Source organism: Rhineura floridana, chromosome 8 (assembly GCF_030035675.1).
Source record: "Rhineura floridana isolate rRhiFlo1 chromosome 8, rRhiFlo1.hap2, whole genome shotgun sequence".
Lineage (NCBI taxonomy): Eukaryota > Metazoa > Chordata > Lepidosauria > Squamata > Rhineuridae > Rhineura > Rhineura floridana.
Window position 1 is genome coordinate 3,680,199 of NC_084487.1, and position 10,940 is coordinate 3,691,138.

At 49.2% G+C, this 10,940-nt stretch overlaps 1 protein-coding gene across 2 annotated transcripts in view; it reads right to left on the minus strand.

The window, feature by feature from the left end:
• Positions 1–10,940, minus strand: part of FLNC (filamin C) — a 102,443-nt gene that overhangs the window by 13,540 nt on the left and 77,963 nt on the right. For both annotated transcript variants that reach the window (XM_061638007.1, XM_061638006.1), the window contains 8 exons: positions 9,907–10,154; positions 6,571–6,670; positions 6,257–6,397; positions 3,985–4,113; positions 2,929–3,102; positions 2,616–2,777; positions 1,111–1,314; positions 328–480 (listed from right to left, as the gene is read on the minus strand). In XM_061638007.1, coding sequence (XP_061493991.1) covers positions 328–480; positions 1,111–1,314; positions 2,616–2,777; positions 2,929–3,102; positions 3,985–4,113; positions 6,257–6,397; positions 6,571–6,670; positions 9,907–10,154 — 1,311 coding nt within the window. The remainder of the gene's footprint in view (positions 1–327; positions 481–1,110; positions 1,315–2,615; positions 2,778–2,928; positions 3,103–3,984; positions 4,114–6,256; positions 6,398–6,570; positions 6,671–9,906; positions 10,155–10,940) is intronic.

Below are 10,940 nucleotides of genomic sequence, written 5' to 3' on the forward strand. Positions count from 1 at the left end.
TCTTTCCTCTCACTTCAGCCTTTGATTCACCCCTCAGTTGTGTAAAACAAACCAGAGGTTGTCACGAGTACAGGCTTTGAGTATAATCTGAGGCAGGGAAGCAGGGAGGATTTAAACCTGAGGACTAGAATCTTGAAGTTAACAAGAAGGAGAGACAAGCCTGAGGACTAGAATCTTGAAGTTAACAAGAAGGAGAGACAAGCCTGAGGACTAGAATCTTGAAGTTAACAAGAAGGAGAGACAAGCCTGAGGACTAGAATCTTGAAGTTAACATGAAGGAGAGACAAGCAGCCCGTGGAAAGGCTTGGCAGGGTGGGAGCCACACACCTGGTACGTGCTTGTCAGCAAACTTAATGTTGATGATGTAATTGCCAGGCTCAGTAGGGCAGTAGGTGACTTTGCAAGTCCCGTCTTCCATGTCCTCGCAGTTAATGTCCACCTTGCTGGGGCCTTCGATGGACAGGCCTAGGCCACCGTAGCCTGGAGATGAAACAAATCAGGTGGTATCAGGCACATCTCTTTCCCTTTGGGATTCCTGAACAGTTCAAATGCTTAAGCATCGCCTTTTTTGGAGTCAGGCCTTGCTTAGCTGAGAAAAATGTAGGTGTCAGTCTAAACTGGGCCAGACTAATGGCCTGGATTCCCCAGTCTTCCTGCATGCAATGTTGGAGTGCTTTTGTTTGAGTAACACAGCAGTGAAGAACCTCAAGTCCAGGGGCCAAATGCAGGCCTCTCTGTCTGGCTCTTGGAACTCTCTCCAGGCCACACCCTTCACTGGCCCTTGCATCACTCCTCGAGTGACTCTGCCTGGCTGGAATGTGTCTCTGACCTCTCATAATGCCTCTCGCTCGTCTGGATGGAGGGTAGAGAAGGGCCTGTGAAGAAACCCAGCTAACTGTACAAAGGTAGATTTCAGATGTGTTGCTCCACCCACTTTTGTCTCTAGCCCCACCCACCACTGGCATGTGGCCCTTGGAAGGTCGTTCAGAAGGGAAAGCAGCCCTTGAGCTGAAAAAGGTTCCCTACCCCTGGACCGACAGATGTGTTTTTTTCCGGTTTCAAGAGCTTTGCATCCCTCCCTGATTCGCCATGACTCCCCCACCTTCTCACCTGCGGTGCGTGTGTCAACAATGAATTCGGACACCTCGAAAGTGCGCCCTTCCACGAGCCCCTTGCCCGACACTTTGACCTTGCTGGCATCGCCGATCTCCGACTGTCCCACCATGATTTTGAAGGGGCTGTTGGTGACGTGTTTGCCGCTCTTCTTCACGCTCACCACATGCTCCCCTACCTCCTTGGGGGTGAAGGAGATGCCTGCAGAGGGGCAGGGAGGGAAACAGTCAGTGCAATGGGCTAAGGAAGGGAGTTGCAAGAAAGAGGCCTGGCACAGTTGCTGTAGAAGCCTAACCCCATCTGAGCAACGCCAACTATATCGGAATTAGGCATAGCATTAGCGCCATCTACTGACAATTAAAGGAATAGCCATTAGCACACAGCACTGCTGTTCAATTAACTCTAATGCACTCCAAATGAAGTCATGGGGCAATAGCAGGGTCACATGTTGGTGGCTCAAGAGGAGACAAAGATGGTTGCTGCTACAGTGCTCCAGCAGAGGCAAAGGACAGTGAGAGGAGAGGAATTAAAGGCAAGTCTATGCAATCAATATTTGTGGTTCTTTATTTGCAATAAGTGTCCTAGGGTTAGGGGTCAGCAACTACCCCAGAGCAGCATGCATCCACTCCAGAGTGGGATATTTGTGAGTTTTAAAAACTTTCCCTCTTTGCTGGTGTCTTAAGCAGGTTGCATTGCATTGCTTGTCTTTCTCCTGCTGGGAGGAAGGGCGGGATATAAATCAAATAATAAATAAATAAATAAAATAATCCCTTAGCAATAAACCAAAGATTTGCATTGTAAGAACTTTGTATTGTACACTGTTTTTATTGATTTTATCTGTCTTATTTATGTATTTACCGCTTGACTATAAAATACTTCTTAGTGGTTTACAAGACCACTGTATTTTATTTTGTTGTTAAGTCGCTTCGAGACTTTTTTTGTTGTAGAAAGCAACTAACAAGTGCAAATTATTATTTTTTAAATCAACAAGAAAAATGAGGTGGAAAGATCCACCTAGGGTAGAAGCATGGCTGGGTGGGCCAAGGGGAGAGAGGGGCTTCTCTGTGGCTGCCCCCAGACCAGGGATCACCTTGCTCCAAAAAGCACAAAAGGCCTAGGGGAAGATGGGGCTGTGGAGAGAAAGGAAGAAGCCACGCTGTCAGTAGTTAAGGCTGAATTGTGTGAACAGAGTGTGAGAGGGGTGTGAGTATACACAGTGGAGACAGGTGGCTCCTATTTCAGTGGAACAGTGAATCCACTCTGGGCTTTAGTGCAAACTTTCAAGGAGCTGTCCAAGGTGCTTGAACATTTAGACTAAAGCCCAGAGCAGATTCGCTGCCCCACTGACATCGGAGCCACCAGTCACCACTGTATGCTTGCAATGGCAACAGAGCAGATACTGCAAATTTAAAAAAAAAATCTGTGGATTTTTACAGGTCTCCACTTATTTATTAAGAAGGCTTCAAAAACAAAAAAAAGCCCCAGCCCCTTGGCTGGCTCACCAATATGCCGGTTGGGCAGGCGCTTGAGTAAACATGGCTCTTCGTTGCCAGAGGGCGCCCGGATGCTGGCCGTCAGCAGGCTCAGGTCGCTCTCTGTGATCTTCAGGGACACGTCCGTGGAGGTGCCCACATTCAGCTGGGAGGTGCGCATGGAATCGTCGCCTGGCGTAGGAAGACAAGGCAGAGGAAGACGTCAGCGACTGAGATTGGCAAGTCAGGTGTGTATTTGGGGGGGTTGGGAGGAGTGCAGATTGGGATGAAGAGGCTTCAAAAAAGGCCCCAGGGGTGGGGGTGGGTGGGGGGGAAGGCTCACCTGTGATCTTGGCAGTGAAGGGACTGCCGGGGATGTGCTTGTCGTCGAAGCGCACAATGATGTTGTAATCCCCAGGTGCCGTAGGCAAGTAGGAGACAGTGCAAGTGCCATCTTTGTTATCTTTGCAGGTGATCTCAGCCTTGGAGGGGCCCTCCACAGCCAGAGACAGGCCTCCTGGGGGGGAGAAGGACAGCTGGTCAGAGCCCTCCCACAAAGCCAGGTTTCTAGACCCAACCTTTCTCCCAGCGATCATAGACGAGCTCTGCTATTTTCCTTGCTTTAGAGATCCTGCCCTGCCGAGTCAGTCACAGACACATCCTCCCTATCACCCTTGACTATTGGACGTGCCTCCTGGGGCTGACAGAGTCCAATAGCATCGGAAGGGCTGCAGGCTCCCCACCACTGGTCTACACCAACTGCCAGCAGCTGTCCAGGGTTTTAGACGAGGGATATCCCCAGCCCTACGTGCAGAGGAGATCCAGGTAGGTATGCCTCTGGATACCAGTTGCTGGAAGCCCTAGGAGGGGAGAGTGCAGTTGTGCCCAAGTCCTGCTTGTGGGCTTCCCACAGGCGTCTAGTTGGCAGCTGTGAGGACAGGATCCTGGACTAAGATGGGCCACTGGCCTGATCCAGCAGCCAGACTCTTCTTAGGTTCTTGCCTCAACTCCCTGCCGTGATGACCTCTGCAGTAAACAACCTCCCTGCAGCTGTCCTTCCCCCACTGTCCATGCCACCAGTTTTGACTCTTAAGAAAGCTGCTTTCTGCAGAGTTAGACCACTGGTCCATTTAGCCTTGCCCTATCTACTCTGACCAGCAGGAGCTCTCTAAGCCTTAGAGCCCTCCAGATGTTTTGGGCTATCACTCCCATCAGCCTCAGCATCATATGGCCGTGCTGGCTGGGACTGACAGGAGCTGTCGTCCAAAATATCTGGAGGGCACCAGCTGGGAAAAAGCTGCCTTAGAATCTAGAATCCAGCTTGGGACCCAGGGAATCTTCTGCACACAAAAGATGTACGTGCCTCCACCACTAAGCTCTAGGGACCCTTCAGGCTTACCTTCTCCAGCATCCTTGGTGACGATGGTGAAGGTCGCAGGCTTGTTGACCATGCCATGGCTCAGCCCAGGCCCATAAGCACTAACGTGGCGGGCATTGATAGCATCCACGTAGAACTGAAGCGGGCTTCCTAGGCACAGAAAGGAGAAACGATGAGGCTGGATCAGCAGAAGGTTCCTGGCGGAAGACCAAACATGGCTACAATTCCCTGTTTCTGGTGCTCAAGGGTGAGTGCCAATGTGCACGTAACCATGCACAAAAGGAAGGTCTCTGGAAATTTGGCAGAGGGCTGAGATTTGCAGAACTACAAACACACACACACACAAACTACAAAAAGAAAAAAACCCTACACAGCCCAGTGACTGACTGTTGGGATGGAGATCGTAAAACCAGGCGGAGAAGGAGAACTGAAACGAGTGTTATTTATTTATTTATTTAAATTTATGACATTTATATCCCACCTTTCCTCCAAGGAGCTCAAGGTGGCGTACAAACATGGCTCTCCCCTTCCCAATTTTATCCTCACAACAACCCTGTGAGGTAGGTTAGGCTAAGAGACAGTGACTGGCGCAAGGTCACCCAGTGAGTTTCATGGATGAGTCAGTATTTGAACCCTGGTGTCTCAAGGTCCTAGTCTGACACTCTGACCACTACACTACACTGAAGGAGAACACAGCTGGCTGACTGGAACAGTAAACAGGAGCATTCCAGACTACAGCAAAGTTTTTTGAAATGGGCTTTGAGGACTTGTTTGTTTCAAACTGCTTTTAATTGGCATTTTAACATTCTTCATTTAACTGCTTTTATCCTTAATTTTTCATTCCGTGCTACCTATTTTTTTAAAATATACATACTGTTTAATTTCTGCTCTCTTAGGGTTGTAGCCAACTAAGCTTTACTCAGGGTAGACCCTTTGAAATTAAAGGAGTGAAGTTAGCCATGGCCTTTATTTCAGTCAGTCTACTCTGAATAGAAATAGCACTGGATACAACCCATAATATTGTTAGATTCTGGGTTGTAGTCAACTGCTGAGAGCAGACCCATTCAAATTAATAGCCATGGCTAACTTCACTCCTTTAATCTCAATGGGTCGACTCTGAGTAGAGCTAGTATTGAATTCCACCTTATGGATGCTAATAAGTTATAATGAAATATGAACTTTCAATACATTGAGAACCAACTTGGGATGGTTAAACCTGAGCATTGGTCTAGAAATAATGAAATAATCAAATGCTGCAACATTTTGTTGCAGGTCGCACTTGTACTCCCAACAATCTCCCTGCCTAATTAGGTTTTTGGTCCAGCAAGGGCACCCTTGGACACTTTTGTGCACGATCTTCTTGGGACATTTCCTGGGCAAGGAGATCCAATTAAACAAAGGGAAGTGCATTACTTAACAAATTTGAATATCCCTAAATACAGAAGAGCTTTTACCACTGCCAGGTTTAATGTACTCCCATCCACCCTCCTGGAGGGAAGATATAGAAGGTACCTTATCACGAACGGGTCTGTCCATGTGGAACGGAGGAAGTGGAGACTGCAGGTCACGTTTTATTGTACTGTGCCTTTTATAGGGATCTCTGCCACTCTCTTATTTCCCCAATTTTACAAAGCACCCCGGACTTACCTAGTGAGCTTTACTCAACTCACTTACTGGCAGACAGGAGTCCACAGGGTACAGTAAGAGTGGCTGGTTTCTGTGCTGCTGCTATCACATGTCGGAAAACAATGATAAATGACCTTATATAGGAAATTTTATACTAATTTTAATTTTGTACTTTTTACTCACTTAAGGTTTTATGTACTTCATATGATCTCGTTTACTCATGCTTTTTTATGTACTGATCTTTGATCGAAATAAACTATTAATTCAACAAAGGGAAGTTGGATAAATTTTTTCCTGGCTAGAATGGATCCTTGAACTCTGATCGTGCCTCTCGCTCACCTTGATGGAGGTTATAGGGAGGTGTGTGTAGAAACTAGTCTACTGTACAAAGGCAAAATTTGTGTGTGTTGCTCTGCCCGCTTTGGCCTCTGGCTCTGCCCATTACTGGCATGTGACCCCCCCAGAAGGTTGTCCAGGATCAAGCACAGCCCTTGGGCTGAGTACGGTTGCCCATCCCTGTTTTAAAGAGTTTATCAAAAAACTGGAATTCTAGAGTCACATTTTGAAAATCCAGGTCAACTGCACGCAAAATGTTTTGCAGGAACCTGCCGCAACTGATGCTGCCATCCAGGGTCAACCTGGGCCCCCAAAGCCGTTTTCCTCTCACCTGGGATGTGGTTGCCATCGTACTTGATGTCCATCTCATGCAGACCTTTCTCCACAGGAGCGTATTTGACCGTCACGGTGCCGTTCTTGTTGTCGGTGATATGAGGCCGAGCCATCTTCCCAGAAGGCATCCGCACCTCGCCTGGTTGGTGAACAAAAATGGCATGGGGTACATGCAAAGTGGCGGTGGGCACTGGCCTTTTCTTATCCTACACCCACCCCAAACATCCCATGCTCCACACCAGCCCTCCTCAACCCGACGGTGCCCTCCAGCTGTTTTGGACTACAGATCTCATCAATCAACCCAGCCCCTACCTGTGATCTCTCCCTTCTGCACAGTGAAGGGGATGACAAGGTTGAAGGGGCGCAGCATGGAATCCACACTCTCCGGAGGGGCGACGGGCTCATCCGTAGCCTGGTGAGGAGGGGAAGGGGGAAAGGGTGGGGCAGAAAAGGCGAGAAAGAGAGGGGGGGAGAGAGAGAGAGCTAAGTACAGACAGAGAGAAGATGAGCATCCGAGGTGAAGCAAGTGAGAAGGAGAGTGGGGCACCCTCTCAAACAGAACTGGAGGGGCATGCAGGCCAAAAGAGACAGAGCTGCAAGAAATGGGGTGGAGGCAGTGAGAGAGTAAAACATCCCAAGGGAAGAGGAGAGGACATGGCAATGGGTGGAGAAATGCCAGGGATGGCAGATGGACCATGGCATCGGCCCATCAACTGTCTGCCTTGCAAAAAGAACTGGAACGGTGCGTTTGCACACTAAAAATGATAAATCTAAAAATAAACATCAGGGGCTCTTGGAACCTGAGGCTGTGGGCTCATCTGCATGGGAGCATTTCTTCACAGGAAATAAACTTATTTTACCTTCGCTGTTCATTTGCATTGTCCACAGTTCCTGCTCAAAAGTTAGCTGCCAATTGCTTTTTCCTATTCAAGCAAGCAGGCATTCCTCTGGGGAGGATTAGTCTTGTTTTTTCCTTGTGGCCCTGCCCTCTATACATTTCGACTCCCTCTGGTTGCTAGGTGACCAGGTATGCTCAGTCTATTCTACAGCTGCAGTAGGTTCCTTTAAAAAAAACCCAGAAGTGCAAATATCTGTGTTTTCCCTGGTGGGATACAGATGAAATACAAATCTTTGTTTAAGCAGTGTTATGCTTTTGCATACAAGTTGGAGGAAAAAGAAAATAAAGGCACTGGTTGCAGCAACCTAAAAAAGGTCAGCAGAACAGAGGAGAGCAGCCAGAAGTTGCTTGTCAGCCTACAGGAAATAAAATGAACGGAGTTGGAAGAAGTGGTCATGGACAGGGGAACGATTGACACACCCACCTAAAAGCATCAGATCAAAGTGTCTGCAAGCACTAGAGGTATAGAGTGAAGACTTTTTTTCTTCCCTTTCCATTATCAGTAATTTGGGTTACTTACTACAGATTTACAGGGGGGAAACTGTATGACAGCTTGTTAGCTGGTAACGTTATGTGAACCATGCAAATTTAAAGATATGAGTAGCACTAAGCACACAGTAAACCACCATGTAGATGAGCCCTGTGTCAGCACTACGTTAATCCAGTTTCAAGCCTGTTAAACTATCCTAGTTCTCTGGAAAACTGGAGTTCTTTGATGATTCTCAGTAACATCACAAAGCTACACATTCCCAGAACCCTTTGGACAAAACCACAGCACTGAAACCAGATGCAAAACTATTCAGAGGTGCTCTGAACAGACATAATCCAGTAGCTCTGGAGTCCTGAGAATCTGAGGGGGTGCATAAAGGGTGGAGCCCTTGCAATCCCAAAAGGTGCTCCAGAGTGAGCAAATGTTGCAGCACTCAGGCTGGGTCTCCAGTGACACTGTTTTGCCCATGCCTAAAAAGGCCTCCATGGCAAGTGGGGGGAGGGAGACTAGATGTGGGCAAATTCCCAGGGAACGCCAAGCCCAAACAGCTTGGGCCTACATCAAGTGGGGCTTGAGCAAGGAGCTGGGGCCCTCCCTTCCCCCAGAAAGAATGAGAGAGGCAGCAGGAGCAGGAGGAGTCTAAAGAGAGGCAAGAGGAGGCTCCTGGTACCCAGTGCGGGGGGTAGCTGCCTGCGTGGTGTGCCGGGAAGGGCTGGTGGAGCTGGACGGGGTCGCCGGGCTCCTCGACGTGGGGGATGGAGTCACAGGCCTGGCAGGAAGCAAGGGACAGGTCAGTGCAAGGGCCTGCGTCACACAAACCCGCGGAGCTTGAGTGCCATGTTGGAGCCGCCTTCGCCCAGGAGCAGCTGCACCGCTTCCATCGGTCTGGCCAGTGACAGTCTCTGGGGCAGGGCAGAGAAGAATGGCGGCTTGCCCCTGATCGCTCTCTGCCTGAGCCTCTCCGGTTTTAGAGGGGTTGTTTATCGTGTATTTTAAAGATGGATGCTTTTATTTTAATGTTTGTGTAACTGGTTTTATACTTCGTAAAAAAAATAACAAGCCTTTTTTACTAATGGAAATATCGGCAGGCAGAATTCTGGCCAGTGCCACCAGGAGAAGGTTGCCGGCCTGCTCCCACTTTTCACTGTTCTGACCAATGAATGAAACAGGGACGGGGAACCTCAGGCCCGGGGGCCAAATGCGGCCCTCCAGGCCTCTCTGTCTGGCCCTCAGAACTCCCCCCGGCCCCATTCTTCACAGGCCCTGCTTTGTATGTGGAATGTATTCCTGCATTAGGCAGGGGGTTGGACTCGATGGCCTTATAGACCCCTTCCAACTCTATGATTCTACGGTTCTGTGTCTGCATCTGGCTAGAATGTGTCCTTGAACTCTGGCAATGTCTCTTGCTTGTTTGGACGGAGGATGGACAGGAGTCTGTGACTGTGTGTGGAAACTATCCTACTGTACAAAGGCCACTTTCACATGCATTGCTCCGCTCACATTTGCCTATGGCCCTGCCCACCATCAGCAAGTGGCCCCTGGAAGGTGGCCCAGAACAGAATGCGGCCCTTGGGCTGACAAAGGCTCCCCACCGTGGAATAAAAAGTCCCTGGGGAGATCGGGGTACTCTGGCCCCCGTTTCATTTTGTTTTAAATGGCACAATAAATTAAATCACTGAAACATATTAGATGTTTGCTGTTTCACCTGTGCCTTGAGGCCCCCTGCCACTTCATTATCTATCTATCTATCTATCTATCTATCTATCTATCTATCTATCTATCTATCTATCTATCTATCTATCTATCTATCTATCTATCTATCTATCTATCTATGTATCTATCTATCTATCTATCTATCTATCTATCTATCTATCTATCTATCTATCTATCTATCTATCTATCTATCTATCTATCTATCTATCTGTCTGTCTGTCTGTCTGTCTGTCTGTCTGTCTGTCTGTCCGTCCATCCATCCGTCCATCCATCTATAAAAAGGCTGATCAGGAGCACCACCATCCCAGAAAGAAGAGAGCTCTATTTAGTCCTTCCTTACATTTCTACCCCACCTTTCCAGCCCCAGAGCTCCTTTCTCAGCCTGAACAGCGGCTGTGGAAGCACTTGGGCCATGCTGACTCCTGGAAGACCATGTCCCCCTCCCCACCTGAAAAGCTCTGCATTACAGAAGCTGCTTTCGCACGGTTGTGCTGGCCCAACTTGGCCTGGGCTAGCCGTTATGACCCGGCTGCTTCCCGTAACTCACCACCACATGGAAGGGGCTGTTGGGGATCTGTTCGCCACCAAAACGGATGGTGATGACATATTTGCCGGGCTCTGGGGCCGTGTAGTAGATGTCAAAGGTCCCGTCGTGGTTCTCTACCACATCTACGTCAAGCTCGGCCCCGTCCGGCGTGGAAACCTTGCACGTCACCTTGCCTTTCCCTGCCGCCTTGGCATCCACTGTGATCACCGTCTCCTCCCCAATCTGGATGGTGGGGCCCAGGCAGGCACCTGCAGATAAAAGGGGGGCATTGTTAGGGTAAGGGACGGGGAGAGGAGGACCCAACCCAACAGGTCACATCCCGGCGGTAACGACAGAATCAGCTAATATGGCCAACTTGGGCCAAAATGTAGAAATAAGGAGATGCCTTCTATTACCAAGTCAGACCATTGCTCCATCTAGCTCCGCATAGCCTACCAGAGGTAGCCAACGTGGTGCCCTCCAGATGCTGTTGGATTCCAACTCCCATCATCCCTGACCGCTGGCCATGCTGGCTTTTGGGGCTGGTGGCAGTTTGTAACCCAAAAATGTCTGCAGAGCGCCACACTGGTGACACACTGGCTAGCGATGGCTTCTCCAGGGTATCAGGCAGGAGTCCGTCCCTGTCCTCCTAACTGGAAGTGTCAGGGACTGAACCCGGGGCCTTTTGCATGCAGGACATGTGCTCTGCCACTGAGCTTGCCCAAATCTAGGCAATGGCAGAGGTTCAGCCCGTTAGTCATTTGTTCTGCCCTAAGCTCTGTGCGCTTGAGAGGAGGCCTGGCTCATGCACTCACCCAGGCACTGGCTCCAAGACTTACCAGCAGCCTAATGCAAAGAATGCCATTCAGTAGCGTAGTGGCAGATTCAGAAGGGCAGGGTCCCTTCATGTTAGTCACAGCTAAGCCTCCCCCCTTTTTTTGCTGTGGGGTTGAGAATGAAATCCTTGTTAATGCCTTTTCCCACAACAACAGACATCCCTAGGAGCCAATCAGCATGAAAGGGGAGAATGTTAGCTACTGAGAAGAGACTTCGCC